Raw genomic sequence first — 17,201 nt, 5'->3', positions numbered from 1 at the left:
GGATCCGGTTTTCAAAGCACAAGGTAAAGTTTTTGACCAGTATAACTCACAGCTTTTTGGACCTTCCGTATTTTTGACATTTGAGATCACTGAATGTGCAACAGTGGACGATCTTGAACCAAGTTCGCTAAATTAGATAGAAGAGACATTGAGAGTTGGATCTGTTATGGTGGTGAAACTTCCATGACTTCAGGCAGCCTAGAGACACAGGACACTGCTTACTGAGCAGAGTTTATAATTCACATTCCCAATTAGCTCCCAAATGCTCAGCAGGTGCATTTTGCCAGCTATTTGTGTCTATAAGCAAATACTGCTTCCTAGGAAGGCCTGCTGGGTTCCTCTGGTGTTGTGACAAAACAAGTCCTCTGTGGGAGTGAACATTTACAATTGAGTCTTGCCTTTTAATACTCTGATCGAGGAAGTATTAACAGCTGGAACTCCAACCCCTCTTAAAATCCTAAGGCTTGATGATCATACAATGCTATAAGAATTAATACTGGAAGAGAGGAGCCAGCCACCATATGTAAAAATCACACCTGACATTCTGATCCCCATCATCTCTGAGACCCATTTGTCTTCAGTGGCAATGTCACAGCCTGTTCTTTTGGAAAAGCAGGAATGCTTCACACAACATCCAGAGTACTTACGGATATTTCATTTTGGAATACCTCAGTGGTATTTGGCAAAATTAATTCTAATGACAATCCAAAATTCCGATCCAGTTAATCCTCCCCCAGGGTTTAGCTGTCCCTTAAGATCAGATAGATAACGTAAGTGGGGAACAGCAATAAGCAGGAATTTAGGGCCCTAACATTCTTATAACAAACTGAAGCTTGGACAATACCACATGATTCTCCCTCTGCTCAGCAGAGGTGAGAGAAGAGAGGGGCCTCAGGACACTAAAAAGAGTCAGTGCTTATGGTAGTAGGTAGTATGGAAAATAATGGGTCAAGATCTCCGGAGTAGATCTCCCATCACTACTATTAAGTAGTTTATTACTTTAAAGGACTATTCTTGCTAACTAAGTACTGGACTCTTGTTTCTAATGCTGTCTTTAGCTCTGTTTTCTTCTCCCTCTGTCTTACTTCACTTTGTGATTTCATCAGCTTTCATGGATTTGATTACCACCTTTATTCTGCTGACTCTCAAATGTAGCTTTCATATCCCAATCTTTCTGCTGACCTGCAATCTGGCATCTCCAACTCCCTTCATGACATCTTGATCTAGGTGTCAAGTAAACATATTAAACAAAATATGTACAAAACAGAATTCCCCTTAACCCTCCCCCACCACTTTATCTTCCTTATTCTGGTAGTGAACATTGTCTTACTCTCTACCTCTCAGGCTCGGAACATAAAGATTTTCCTGGCTTATTTACTATCTCTCACTATCCATATCCAAGGTTTTGCCAAGAACTGCCAATTTCACCTTTGCAGCATCTCTTGAATACTCCACCTTCTATCCTCTGACTCTGCCCTCTTGTTCAGACCCTCATCACCATGCATAAATTATTGCAATATATGATTGGGGAGTTTACCTCTCTAAAGTCTCACCCCATGCCAATCCATCCTCCATTCGGCCATTAAATTGCTTTTCCTAAAGTGCAGTTCCAATTATGTCACCCCTACTCAGTAAACTCTAATGGCTTCTTTTTACCTCCAGGATAAAATATAAAATGTTCTCTTTGACATATTCAAAGCCCTTCATAACCTAGCCTGTTCCTACATTTCCAGTCATTTAATATCTTACTCCCAGACAAATCTTCTTTGATCCACTGACACTGGCCTTCTGCCTATTTTTTGAACCAAGACACTCCATCTCTCAGCCCCAAACATTCTCTATTGCTGTTCACCCATGCCTGGAAAGGTCTCCTTCCTCTGCACTGACTCCTGACCCCACTGACTTTTTTTAAGGCCCAACTAAAATTCTACCTTCCACAAGAAATCTTCCATAAACCTTCTTAATTCTAATGCCTTCCTTTTATTATTTATTTCCTATTCATCTAATATATAGCTATATTTGTTTACATCCTCTCTCCCTCATTGGACTGTAAGTCCCTTGGTGTCAAGGAATGCTTTTGTTTCTTTTTTTAATCACAGGGGCATAGTGTAATGTCTGGAATATAATCTGCACTTAATAAATGTTTACTATGTGTGCCCACTAGTTTCAGCATCCTATCCTATTCAAATCCTGCTTATCTTCTCCTGGTATGCCTCTCAGTGGGGCATATGGAAATGCAAGATTAGCCTCTATCATCACCTCTGAACTAGCTTTTCAGGAGACATGGTAGCTATTTTCCAACGTTATATATTCTACCTCCTCTAAATAAGGAATGTACAAGCTGATGCCTTTAATATGTAGAAGTTCAGAATTGTGCTGGCCTAAATAGGCCTTTTGAACAAGCAGGATAAAAAAACAGTCACATTAATGTGAGAGTAACAAATATTTCAAGATGTCAGAGAGACTTAATTCTATCAAATGAGGCAAATGATTTAGTTATTTATTTAAAATAGAACTCATTTTGGTCACCTTTTTTTCTCAGGAATTTGTAATAACCCTGTATCCTACAGAGGGTACATAGAGCGGGTAAGGTCTTTGCTGATTAGGGGAACTGAAATATTGCTCATATTCAGATTAATCTATAGTGGATACTGTCACAACAAAGCCCTCATGCCTAATAGCCAGGAAATATAAATTGACAAACTTTTGAGATTCAATTTAGGGCCAAAAATCTTGTCCAAAAAACTTGCTATTATCTGCCAAGCTTTGAAGAAGGACCTTAAGGAAGCCCAGGTAGTAATAGTGTTTGGTGTGAAGACTTACACAAAAATCCCAGTGGCACCTCAATAATAAGGCAAGTGGTAACGTGTCCAATCACTTGAAGTTTGGATGGCCTTGATAACCGTAAACTCCTCCAGGAGCTTATACACACCTGACCTTAGCACCTATTTCTAAAGAATAGGAAGATAGCACCATTTGTCAGCCTTCTTTACTTCACCCTACATCCCAAGGGTTGCCCTCTGGTTGATCTCATCTATGGTCCAGTCCCACCATATTTTCCCTCCCTCACCCCTGTTAACAGTCTTGTCAATAGAAGCTTCACAATGTTCTAGGGTTTTCATCCACGGGAATCCGATTCCCCAGTGTCTTTACACTCATGAATCAATTTGCTTTTTAAAGTTTATTTGAGAGTAAGATGTCGCATGACCTGATGTAAATTTTTGGAAGCTATAAAAAGTTTCCACAATTTATAATTGGTGCTTTTACAGAAAGATTTTCTACTTCTCCATATTTTCCCTTTCAAAAAATCAGTATAAATTCTCACTAGATCAAATGTGATCCTCTGAAACAGGCAGTAATAGTCTCATGTAGATTGATACACTAATCAAGAGGCCTTTACCTTACTAACCATCATTCCAGAGTTCATACTTCTGAGATTAAATTCTTTGGCTCTACAGTTAATAATTAGGAAAAAAAAGTGAACAAAATAGTTAAGTCTCCAGTTTGGCACTGACATTGTGGCTGTATCAGAAATCCACCTGCTAATGGGGGGCAGGATAGGATGAAGGGAAATATACTTAGTTTTTCACAACAGGACTACTATGGAAGTGTTTTGCATGACTACACATCTGTAATCTGTATCAAGTTGCTTGCCTCTTCAATGCGGGTGGCTGGGGAGGGAGGAAGGGAGAAAATTTGTAACCCAAAGTTTTAAAAACACGTGTTTAAAAAAAAGAAAAGAAAAGAATCCACCCACACAGGAGGCAGCCCTGGGCTCATCATTCTCTTTTAGTGTGGCTCCATCACTCTATTAGTGTGCCGAGAATAATTTATCCTCCTGTACCTGATTCAGGGTTCCCTCTGGAATGCATCAGCAATGAGAAAAAACACTGAGTGTCATTGTCTGTTTCATGCTCCATTTGCCAAAATGCCTCATGATTCTAGCAATATTCACTGGGCAAGTCACTGATAGAAAGAGTCAGTGATTGATACATGGTGTCATTTTTCACTTTTCTAAAGCAAAGAGATTACCCAGAGATTTCTGTCTGTATCCTAATTATAATTATGTATACCCTTTTGTATTTTTAAGTTACCTTGCATCACAAACTAATTATTTAAAGAAGGCCAATTTAGTATTATTAATAAAAAATGCTAATCTTTCTGGAAATGTGTATGCATGCTTCTAAACTGTTGGGTGAAAGTAAAGAGATCTGATTTTACGAAAGATAATTGAAATGTTTCCTAAAGTCTTTCAGCAATTGAAGCTGTGAGTTGCTTCGAGTCACTGCAGGTGCACTAATTAAGTATTCTCTTTCAGGTGACACATGCACCATGGCTGACTACAACCGGCTAAAGCACATCCTCCTAGACCTACAAGTCCAACGTCATCCACAGAGCAGCATCCCTGATCCAGACTCATCATCCCAGAAGCATTTCCTTGTGGAATCTCTGTTTAAGTACTTAGATTACAATGGCAATGGATACCTCAGCAGTTCCGAACTGACTCAGGTCAGTATGTTATTTAGCTCAGGAAAGCAATTGAATTATAAAGGGAATAACATTTTTTACTCATATAACACAGTTGAATTCTTCTGTGAAAGTTAAATATTGACTATCTGTCTCGTTAGTGTTAAGCAGATATAGAAATCCATCTTGGAAATGGTGTTCCTTCTAATTTTGCTCCCAGATGTTGGCAATCTTTCATTTAGATCAGTTCAAAATATTATCGAAAACAAAATTATGTATATTGCTTAATTCTACCAACCACCCACAGTTGTTATTTGCAAACATACTCTAAAGCCTTCCCTGCTAGCTGGCAAAATACACACTTCAGAGTGGTTCTCAAGAGTTTTAATTAGGAAAGGAACTCCTTTCTTTCTCAATTCCTTTCCTCCTTAAGGAAATAATGCTAGAATAAATAATAGCTTGGTTTCTTCTCCTCCACTTTGTACTTATTGACAGGTGCTTTGTCAGAGAAGTCAAATATGATAAACTGCAGACTCTTACCTTTAATTACCAATTCCTGACCTTTTGAATTCATTGTGGTAGTAGTACGAGAGACAGCACAGCAAAGAACAGTAGAATGACCTTCCTTAATGTAGAGATTAAGCTGTTTCTGAATTTGTTTTGGTAGTATAATACAATGGAAATAACACTGCATAAAGACTGCAGAGCTCTGTCTCGGTCACAATTTTAATGTGGTATCCTCTCTTTAAACTCTAATTTCCTTCTTAAGATGATCACAGGACCATAGACCTAGAGGTGGGTCAGAACTTAGAGGTCATTAATCCAGAACCTTCATTTTATAGAGGAGGAAACTAAGTCACAGAGAAATTAAAATAGTAGTACTAAAAATCAATATTCATATAGGGCTTATTATATTCCAGATGATATTCTAAGTCTTTTATAAATATTATATTATTTGATCCTGAGTTGAAACCTGGGAGTCGGTGCTATTTGTTATTGTTGTTATTCAGTCATGTCCAACTCCTCGTGACCCCTTGTGACCGTAGCATGCCAGGCCCTTCTATCCTCCACTGTCTCCTAAAGTCTGTCTAAGCTCATGTTTGTTGTTCCCATGACACTATCCATCTCATCCTCTGTTGTCTCCCCTTTTTGACTTAAATATTTCCCAACATCAGGGTCTTTTCCAATTAGTCCTATCTTTTCACTAGGTGGCCAAAGTATTTAAGCTTTAGCTTTAGTATTTGATCTTCCAATGAATAGTCTGAATTAATTTCTTTGTGAAGTACTTGGTTGCTTTGATCTCCTTGCTGTCCAAGGAACTCTGAAAAGTCTTCTCCAGTACCACAATTCAAAAGCATTGATTCTGAGGTGCTTGACTTTCTTTATAATCCAACATTCACAGTCATACATTACTACTGGAAAAACCAGAGCTTTGGCTATACAGACTTTTGTTTGCAAAGTCATGTGTTGGCTTTTTAGTATGCTGCTCAGAGTTGTCCATAACTTTCCTTCCAATAATAGGGATTATTATCCCTAATTTACAGTTGAGAAAACTGAGACAAGCAATGATTAAATGATTTTCTCGTAGTAGCACAGTGAGTAAAAATCTGATTCCATATTTGAACTCAGGTCTTTCTGCCTCCCAGCCAAGTGGTCTATCCACTGTACCTCATTGCTGCCCCGAGTCACAACACCTAATATGTTTCTAAGGTAGGATCTGATATCAGTTCATCTTGACTCCCACGTTCATTGCCTTAGCCACTATACCACACTTTCTTTGACCAAAGGGTAGTAATATGGGGGGGGAAATCCTTTTGGCCAATTTAGGCAATTATGGAACAGAGTTATGTCTTGAAAACTGTCCTTGAGTATCCTTGAAACTTCACTGACATTTCTGAGTCTGTGTGCAGTGGACAGGATAGAATCCTTAAATGGTAGCTCATAATTATCTCCCACTTGGCAATTTTCTATGGAGTCACATTCATTATCTCATTTGATACTCACAATGAGATAGTGAATGAGTCAGAGTAGCATTTTACAAATCAGGAATCCTAACACCAGAGAGCCAGAGATGAAAAGTGGTTTGCCCTTGTCAGAGGTCTTAAAAGTTTACTGAATATCAAGCATATTCATTTTTATAGGGAATATGAGTAAAATTCAGCTAAAAGCTGAATCTCAATTTGTTCATTATTTGAGATCATTTTCTTAAAAGAAGAATTGTTCCTGTAGTTTCTATGTTTTCATTCAGAGTTAAGGGTTCCTATTGATCTCATAAAGAGATACAGGTTGTTTCTTGCTCAAAATAAATGACCCCTCCAAGAATGAGTAGCCGGGAAAGTCAGATTTCACTTCCAACAAGAGAGATGCCTTCATTGAGCAGCTCACCCTATGGAACAAAAGAAATTTCCTCCTTTTGGAAAGAAGATTCCATCTACTAGTGTGGCCATTGGAATGCTATTTCCTCTCTAAAATTTAACATATTGAAAGCCACTTTTATAAATCTCTAGAATATAATGCAGCCCAATATCAGTTGGGCTTTTTCTTAATAATAAATCAAACAACCCAGTAAAAATGTGTCAGTCTTATGGATAGTAAATCAATTCTCAATAAAAAGTATATTTCCCTCTGTCCAAGATTGATCTTGAAATATATGGTTGCTTTCACTTTCATAGAAACCTTTTTACTTGCTGCATAAAGGTTTGTTTGTTTATTTATTTAGTTTCATTACTTTAAATAGTCTTTAATTTAAATGGCCAAGATGAGAATGATAATTAAATTTTTAAAAAGTTTCCCCATTCCTAATAATTGTTGTTTTTACTTCTCAGAATTTTTCCTGATAAGCATTTTTCTTATGTTTCCTAGCTAGTCTCAGGGCTCATGGTTCATAGTGTAGGCTAGTTTTCTAGGAATTCTTCCAAAATCCTTTTCCTAAGTCTTATTTTTTCATTTTATTAAAGTCTGAATGCATCAACGAGTGATTATGCTTCTTAGCCATTTATATGTTCTTAGAGTGAGAGCAACAAAGCATAAGCCTGAAGTTCATCTGTCCCTTAGTTTTAAAAATCAACATAAATACATCCAGAACAGAGATAGGTATCAAGTTACAGGCTCTTTAGTTGACCTGCCAGTAAGGAACATGAACAGCATGAGCAATACTCTAATTCACCTTGCTCATCTCAATCCCCAGTCCCTGGGTACTTTAGGTCTAAGGTTACATACATTGACAAATGTGGTTACCTAGCTCATCGTCACCTATTTTAGAGTTCTTATGTGGTCCTTTGAAGGGAGGGGTCAGCTTGGACCTCATCAGACACTGACAGATTCTCAGAACTAGAACAAATCATTGAATTTACCTAGTTAAATTCTCCCCAATAGTCCAGTATACCTGACTGATGTCATTTATCCGTTCCTGGTAAGTGTCCAGTGATGGGTAGCTCACAACAATATAAGGAGTCATAACAGTTTAGTCATTCATTCCTCATGCCTTATTTTTTACTCTTCTATCCTTACTATACTGCCCCCCCATATCATTTATCTTATGTCTAGTGCTGCCCCCCCGTATCATTTATCTTATGTCTAGTGCATCTAGAAATGTATAGGAATGTATAGTAATCAGAAAATTTTGAATTCAGATCTTTCCTCAGGCACTTATAAACCATATGAGCCTTGGCAATTCTGTTTTTCCTAATCTCCAAAATGAAAATAATAGCAGCACCCCATTCATAGGTTTATTGTGAGGGTCAAATGAAATGCCATATAAAACACTTTGAAAACCTAAATTCCTGATATAATTGCTCTTTATTATATAATTTATCTCTATTATATTATATATTTTATTTTATCTCTCCATATTACTTCCAAGGCTATCTTAAAATAATTTTAAAATATTTTACTATAATACAGTTGTACTATGTCTATAATATCATAATGAAGTACCTAGATACATAAAGAACTAAATTTTTAGTTCTAATGCTGCTATTTATTACATGTCTCCTCTTACAACTCTCTTTTCATTTTGGGTCTTCAGTTTCTTCACTTATAAAATGAATGGAGGAATATTAGGTGATCTCTGATGTCCTTTCCAGTTCTACCTTCTGTCCGTTAGCCATTTGGTCAATGGAAATGCCATCTTCTTCCTGTGTACTGCATCCAATTTTTTTTAAAGGAAAATCACAAACAAGAAATTCAGTTGCATACTAGAGTCAGATTAAACTAGTTGTCAAGTACATAAGCATTTATAACTCTAAAATCAGTAAATTATTTCAGTCAATGTTTGATTAATTGTTTTCATGAAATCTAGACTTAAGAAAACCATGAAGAAAATTTTCAGTATTTAAATTATACTTTAAAATGTGTTGAACATATTTATATTAACCTGGAGAGCTTGTTGTGGAACATTTATAATCATGCTACTGACAAGAATGACGTATAATACATGGAGCATTAAAGGAGAGAGTATCTTCCTAATTAATTATGAATTTTTGACTGACTGAAAATATACTGGTGTTGGCACCTAATTCAATATTTCCTATTACACAGAACTCATTACAAGAAAAGAAATAATTTTTATTCTCTTACTAAATTCTGGTGCCAAGCAACCTCATTTCCATTTCTTAGCTTTTACTATTCCTACAACTTCTGAGCTTTAACCTATCCTCAAAGTATGGATTAATTCACTTTTTAGGTCAGTCTCACATCCTTCAATTTTTAATGATAATACAACTAGGGGCTCAACGAGCCCCAAAAGTGATACATATTTTGGGAAGGCACAGCCTAAGCCCTGTGATCTTTGGACCACAATAGGTCTTTGTGTCTCAAGATTTATAGCTAAAAATAAGACCAAAAAAAAACTGTATTAAAACATTTTTGTTTTATCAACCTGGAAGATGAGCCCCAGAACATTGCCAAGGCTCCCCTAAGGCCAAACAGATGGCAGAGCCAGAATCCTAAATCTCATCTACCAGAAAAACCGGTGTGCAAGTTTCTGTTGTGCAATAGCTAAATCCCCATCCTACTTCCACCCCAGTGGTATTCTTTTTTATTATTATTATTTTTCCATTAAGAACTATCTATTTTCTCTTTCTAACTTTGCTTTTTCCTCCTCATTATTAACTGAATAAAAGTAAAGAAAATGAAAACCTAATAAAAATATGCATATTCAATCAAATAATATCCCCACATTGGCCATGCCTACAAATGTATATTTTATTCTTCATTTTAAGTTCATCACCTCTCTGGCATGAAACAAGAACTTTGCTTTATCTTTTGTCCTCTTCAATGGGCAGGCACTTAAATTTCCAGTGAAATATCCCCCCAGGAAAATTGTTATAATATGTACAGTAAGATGATGATGAATTCAAAAATGTTAAAGGATCAAGGATTAAAGTAAGGGATTTGCTCTGACAAGAATTCTTCATATTCTTATATGTTATTCTTTCAATAAATATTCATTAAGTCCCCACTGTCATCCCATCCAGCTGTGTTTCAGATTTGTATCTCCCTAAGCTTGTGTGAGGAAAGTACAAAATTAGATAAGCTATTGATTCTGCCCACTTGGAGAAAACTTTTATAATGAAATACATTCTATTTGGGGGAAATGACCAAAAACCAGGTGGTTATAACTCATAATATGAATAATGGAATTGTAGAATTGTGGTAAACAACAAATAGGGTTAGTGTTATGGATGAAGAAGACTATTTCTTCTTCAATGACAGTCACATGGGTAAGGTATATATGTATATAAGGTATATAAATATATACTGAGAATGTTTTTCACCTTCAGGACAAGAGCTGATCAAGTTCATACCTGATGGTCTTCACCCTATTATTGACATATGAAGTTATACAACCTGCTCTAAGTGTTCTGAGAATAGAGGGCAATTTGTAATTTATCTCTTGTGTCTCAAATTCTGTTTCTTAGGTACCATGTTGTAGTGGAAAAAAGACCTGTCCTTGGCATTTGGGAGATCAGGGTTTAAGCTCTGCACTTTCTCCAACAAAATGTCTAGCTTTGGACAAATCTCTGTCTCCAAAATTTTTCTTCCTACATAACCTGACCCTGGGCTGACTTCTATTCTGACATATTAGCATCATAAGGCTTTATAAGTGGCTTTTGGAGAGATCCTTGAAATGCTTATGAGGAAGAGGACTTTGACATGCTTGCCATTTTGTGGGTGGACCCTTTGTGTGTGTATTGTTTGTTGGATATTTAATTCCCTTTCGCTGTTCTTGATGTTTTACATGATGTTCCTATTCTCTCTGTGATATGCTCTAAATCTGTGTACCTTTGTTTTCTGTTTTCAATAGCTTATGAAGGAGGGACCCCCGGAAAATGACTTTCTCGGTTGTTCACTAGAAGACCTACTCCGATTTGATGACTACAACAATGATGGTTCCCTCAGTTTGCAGGAATTTTATACCACCTTCCGTAAGTCGAACTCTACTCTGGGGGTATGATCAGAGTGAACAGTGAATTTAAATGAAAACATCCCTTCATTCTGACACTAACAACATCTTTCCCAAGTGCAATGAGCTGTGCTTAATATCTTCCTTTGTGACCTGGTGATTATTCTTTTTATTAGTACTCATTAAAGTGGCTGAATTGACCTTTCACATAGGAAAATCTTCAAGAAATATCTCTAGATTACAGAAGCATAGCCTACTATGAGTTGTTATACCCTGGTTTGTTGCTGCCTGGAAGTTCTTACTTGTGATTTTTTTTAATGCTTCCTATAGAATGGCTTTAGGTGTCACCCTGTGGGAATTTACTATGACATCCTGAAAAGGTTATCACTGTCTTTTCATACATTAAAACTGAAGTCATCTGTGAGTGGGGAATGTGCTGGAGCACAGAAGGCAGAACATTATTTCCATTTAGTTCTTTAAAATGAGCCACATGAAAAGGCACTCGAATGTGTTCTAAACCTAAAGTGGAGATTCCTGAACAAAATGAGTTAATCTATTTTGGATTTAAAGATATTTCTATTTGTTAAAATATTGAGGAATTTTCTATTGTGGCTAACGCCTTGTACAAGGAGTCAAGGGGTAAATTACACAGTGATTCCTATTACATCCATAAGCGCCAGTAAATATGGGACCTGGATGCAAAATACAAAGCAATTTTTGATTTACTTGAACTGAGTAAGACAGTGTCACCCCTTTCCTTTCTCAGCTTTCCCTTCTACCTACCTCTTCCTTGTGTATCCCTATACACACCCACCCTGACATATTGAAAGCTTCTATTGCAGAAGAATGTTGATTTTTTTTTTCTGAGCCATTATCATTCCGATCATTCATAATGAAACTGGTAAGAATTCAGAAAGAATGAAATGCTAACAATAAACTACAGCAGAAAATAAAAATTGTAATTACCCAAAATAAGCAAAACAGAAACTAATATCATTCTTTTTGTGAGACTGGAATAAGTTTGTGGTCTTGTTTTATGAGTCTTTGAGAATATGGGAATTGTATAAATGCTTGAGAGAGAACTTGGGATAGTTAATAAAGTGCCAGGCATGATTGATTAAGGAATATTTGGGTATAAATCCTCCCACTGACATATACTGACTGTGTTACCATGGTCAAGGCTCCTTAACCTCTTTCTCACCTAGGCAATTCTTTATAATTTACAAATGAATTTCTGATCTGCAGTGGTGGGTGGAATCCCCAAACTCTCTGTTCTGCATGTGTTTGAAACACAAATCTGGAGTAAAAAAATCCAAATGCTTATATGGAGATAATGTTTTTCAAGTACATAACATATTCATTCCTCAGTTTCCAATGTTCACATTATATTGCGCTTATCTGCTCCTTGTTTGACCATTTCTGGATAAATCTATCTTATGTAGGGTATCCTTTATTGATATATATATATATATGTATATGTGGGTATATGTGTGTGCATCTACATATATTACTACATAGATAGATTGTTGTTATTTTATCATTTCACTCATGTCCAATTCTTCATGACCCATTTTGGGTGTTCTTGGCAAAGACACTTGAGTGGTTTGCTATTTTTTCTCCAGCTCATTGTACAAATGAGGAAACTGAGCCAAACAGGATTAAGAGACTTGCCCAGGGTCACACAACTACTGTGTGAGGCCAGATTTGAACTCAGGAAAATCAATCTTCCTGACCCCAGCTACAGTACACTATCCACTGTGCCACCTAGCTGTATGTGTATATATGTTTATATGTATACACACACACACACACACACACACGTTTATTTATTTATGACTTTATTTTTTCAGTTACTATATCTTCACATAGCTTTAATAGCTTTCCATGTACATTCTTGTGCTCCTTCAGGTTCTCTTCACCACTTAGCCACACCCTCACATTCTCCCATCATTACTAATGTTTGACCATGGTTTGCATTATCTGATACCTTTGACTACTCACCAAGGGTGAGAAATCTTTCCTTTCCTCCATATATTCTGTCTACATTAGAAGAGATCTCTAAAGAAGTAGCCCTGTTTTAAATGGAAATGGTATTATGTAACAAGGTTCTTGCAGAGAACTTTTTTTAAGTTTTATTGATGAATTTAATTTTATATCCCCCTTTTACATCTGAACCTAATGAACCCATTCTTTTAACAAAGAACAATTACATAGTAAAACTGATCTCTATAATGACTTTTTAAAAAAATAAATATTCTAAGAGATATTCCTCAATTGATATTTGGTCAAGGCATAGGAACTTGTAGTTTACAAAGGAAGAAATCAAAGCTATCAATAATCATATGAAAATATGCTTTATATTATGTTAATAAATAGAGAAAGGCAAATTCAAACACATCTCTGGTGCCACTTCATTCACATCAAATTGACTAAGATGACAGAAATGGAAAATAATAGAAGGTTGAATGACTGTGTGAAATTCAGTTCACCTGTTCACTGTTTATGGAGCTGCGAACTAGTTCAACCATTCTGAAGAACAATTTGGAACTATAGTCAAATGGCCATAAAACTGTGGAAACACTCTTACTCCCAGTAATACCATTATTGAGTCTATACTGCAAGTATATGGCCAAACTTCTTAAAGAAGAAAAGGGACCTACATGTACCAATGTATTAAGAACACCTCTTTTTGTGGTGTCAAAGAATGGGAAATTGTAAAGCTGTCCATCAGTTGGAGAATGACTGAACAAGTTGTGGTATATGATTGTGATGGAGTACTTTTATGATAGTAGGAGGCAGATAGGTTGCTCAGTAGATAGAGCACCAGGCCTGGCATTAGGAAGAATATCTTCCTGAGTTCAAATCTTGCCTCAAATTGTAGCCCTGGGCAGGTCACTTAACCCTGTTTAACTCAGTATCCTCATGTGTAAAATGAACCGGAGAAGAAATGGCAAACCACTCCAGTATCTTTTCCAAAAAAGCTCCAAAGGAGGTCACAAAGAGTCAGGCATGACTGTAACAACTGAACAACTGTTGGGATGTTTGAAAGTACAAAGGCAATATTTTTCCAGAAAAACCTGGGAGGACATGTTAAGTGATACAAAGTGAAGTGAGGAGAACCAGGAGAATTATATACGCAGTAACAGCAATATTGTAAATTTTTCAACTGTGAAAGAGTAATTTATCAATACAGTGATCTACTGCGATATCAAAGGACTCGTGATGAAAATTGATATCCATCTTCAAAAAGTGTATTGATATACTCAGAATACAGAATGAAGGATCACTTTTTCCTTTCTAATTTTTCTTGTGTTCTTTTTTTTATCTTCACGTATGTAATGCAGAAATATGTTTTGCATGTTTTAATATTTCTAATAAGTATAGTATTTACTGGGTAGGGCATGGTGGCAAGAGAGTGAGAAAATTTGGAGCTGAAAAGGATGAGAAAATTTTAAAAAAGAACATAAATACTGAATTCTATATCTTTTCTCCCAATAACTTCTCTTAAGAGTACTGAGGAGATGTATTTCATCATCTGTTTTCCAAGACTGATATTGGCTATTATAGGAAGTCAGATTTGACCTACCATTTATTGTTGTCATTCACATTTTTGGACTTATTGTGTGCTATTCTCCTGAGTCTGCTTAGTTCAGGCTTCATCAGTTCATATATAGGTCTTATTTGGAATTCATAGGAATTGCTCTCATTTCTTTAGTCATCAATTCTTATTGCATGATAACATCATAATAATTTTATATACTACAATTCTTTTAGCCATTCCCTAAATAACATGTAGTTACATTGCATCTAGGTTTTTCAATAAATACAATGTATTGTCATGCTTTTCATTAATTGGGTCTTTCTGTCTTTCACCTTCTCAGGGCTTTTGCCTAATAATGTGATTTCTGGGTAAAGAGGTATAAATTAGGGTCACTATTCAAATAAAAAGTAATGAAGAAGGGATTCAGAATGTCTTCATTGCCTGTACTTACAGGTAATGTACCAAGATTCTATCTTAAATGTTCCCATAATGGTGGCCTCTGGAGAGCACATTACTTAGGACTGACTAAATCACAATATCTCTGCCAGGGAAGACTTCTGATTTTCAAATTAACATTTTAACTCATAGAGCATTTCTGGAGAACCAATAAGACTTCCCTACCATAAAATACAATATCACAAAAAAAAAGGTCAAGAAGAGAATGTATTATTGCAGCCAATCTGATAGTTATAAAATGGTATCTCAAGGTTGTTTCAATTTGAATTTCTCTAATCAATAATAATTTGGAGCATTTTTCATATGACTATAAATTGTTTTGATTTCTTCATTGGAAAACTGCCTGTTTATATCCTTTGGCCATTCATCAATTGGAGAATGACTCACATTCCCATACATTTGACAAAATTTTCGATGTATTTGAGATATGAGACCCCCATCTGAGAAACTTTCTATAAAAAAAATTTTCCAAGGGGTGGAGATAGAAGGGAGGGCAGATTAGGGGAAAGGGTATTCAGAATGCATGCTGTCTTGGGATTGGGGGAAGGACATGGTGGAGAGAAAATTTGGAACTCAAAATCTTGTAGAAGTTAATGTTGAAAACTAAGAATAAATAAATTAATGGACAAAACAACTAAAAAAAGTAAAAAGGAATAAACTTTAAAAAATTTCCACAACTTTCTGTATCTTTAGTGTAGGGGGGGAGGGACAAGAGGGAAAAAAGAAAGTTACATGATAACTTTATTATATATTTAAAAGGAATAGCAAGTTATACATAGTAGATTTGCATCTTTTTTTATTCTACTATGTCATGGAAATTCTTGTGTTATTTCATAAATTAAAAATAAATTTTATAAAGGGACTGTATCCCTTCCTGGGCAGCAGTCACAGTTGGCTAGATATAAAATTGAAAATCAAATATTCTTTGAAAAACAAAATTTTATTAAGTTTCTAATGAATGTCAGACATAATTCTCACTTCTCTGAATAAAAAGGCAATTATTAAACCATGCTTGTTTTCAAAGATTTAATCACTTTTTCAAAAAAAATAGAGAAATAAGAGAAGGAAATAAGCATGGGATAAGGGGAGGCAGGACAAAACAAAGGAAGGATGAATGGGTAGGTTAAATGTCTATTATCTTCAAAGAACTTTAGAAAAATTATCTGATTTGTTACTCATATCATCCCTTTGAGAAAGGTGCTAATTATCATCTGCTTTCTATGTTGAGGAAAATGAGGCAGATGTTGTTTAATTGGCTTGCCCCAGTCATACTGCTAATAAATGCCTGAGGCCATATTAGAACTGAGGTTGTCCTGAGTGTTCTCTCCAATATAACACCTTCTAAAAGTAGTAGTATGTGGAAGTCTCAGTAATAATTTGAAAAGCTTTAGAATAAGATGACTTTTAAAACATACTATGTTAGATATTTCCTTGAACTTGTTTTGCACTGAGAAGCCATGTCATTTATCATGTCCTGACCCCAATAATAGACATGCAATACCTTTGGAAATCATCTACATTATGAAAACTGTAAAATGAATTAACTGAGTGGTAAAGGTCTGATGTGCAGTTCATTCAAGGACATGGATCAATGAATTTCAAAGTCATAGGAATCCTAAACTCCATTCTTAGAGCTATTTGAATAGGTTTATGTTGCTATACATTTTAAGTAGGTGATTGAAGTGAGATATATAGATATAAACTATTACCCAGCAATCAACGTGCATTTTCAAAATCTTATTATTACTCAGATGGTCATGTTTAAAAAATTTCAGAGGCAACCTTTAGAATTCTACTTCCAAAAAAGGAACCAGCCATCTGTCTGTAAATGGGAAATACTTCATAATTATGTTTTCTAATATCCATTTTGCTGGTATCTTACTCCTAAAGCATAATATAGTATACTCTGTAGCTTAGCAACTTGGTAGGTTCTTAAAATGGAGAACTCTTTATTAAAATCTTAGTTATAATCCTCTTCCTACCCTTAGAAACTGATGTTATCCACATCTTTCTTACATGATTTTTCAAAAAACCTCTCTTGAAATGATTGTATTATGTGTGGGATATAGCAGAGCTGTCTTCTTCATAGTCTTCAATTGGTTCTGAATTCTCTATTACTTAGTGGCATTATTTTGTTGTCATTTGCCAGGAGTCCAGCAATCGTGGTAAAGGACAGCATGCTTTCCTGGTCCTAAAACCAACCTTCGCAAAGTATGAGGTATAGCCTTTGCCCCTGAGCCAGTGGGAGGGCTGGCAGTCAATACTCTTAAGTCACAATGCCAGGTAATTGAAGGTGAATTTTAATATGGAACAGAACTTTAAAGTATAATT

At 35.8% G+C, this 17,201-nt stretch overlaps 1 protein-coding gene across 1 annotated transcript in view; it reads left to right on the top strand.

Annotated features, from left to right (window-relative positions):
• The window catches only part of FSTL4 (follistatin like 4), a 772,743-nt gene that overhangs the window by 471,224 nt on the left and 284,318 nt on the right, over positions 1-17,201 (top strand). The window contains exons 5-6 of the mRNA XM_027849341.1: positions 4,319-4,509; positions 10,775-10,895. Coding sequence (XP_027705142.1) covers positions 4,319-4,509; positions 10,775-10,895 — 312 coding nt within the window. The remainder of the gene's footprint in view (positions 1-4,318; positions 4,510-10,774; positions 10,896-17,201) is intronic.

This window comes from Vombatus ursinus, unplaced genomic scaffold, assembly GCF_900497805.2.
Source record: "Vombatus ursinus unplaced genomic scaffold, bare-nosed wombat genome assembly UNPS02007284.1, whole genome shotgun sequence".
In the NCBI taxonomy this organism is placed as follows: Eukaryota; Metazoa; Chordata; class Mammalia; order Diprotodontia; family Vombatidae; genus Vombatus; species Vombatus ursinus.
The sequence above is the reverse complement of the archived record's forward strand: the minus strand, read 5'-3'. Positions and strand labels throughout refer to the sequence as shown.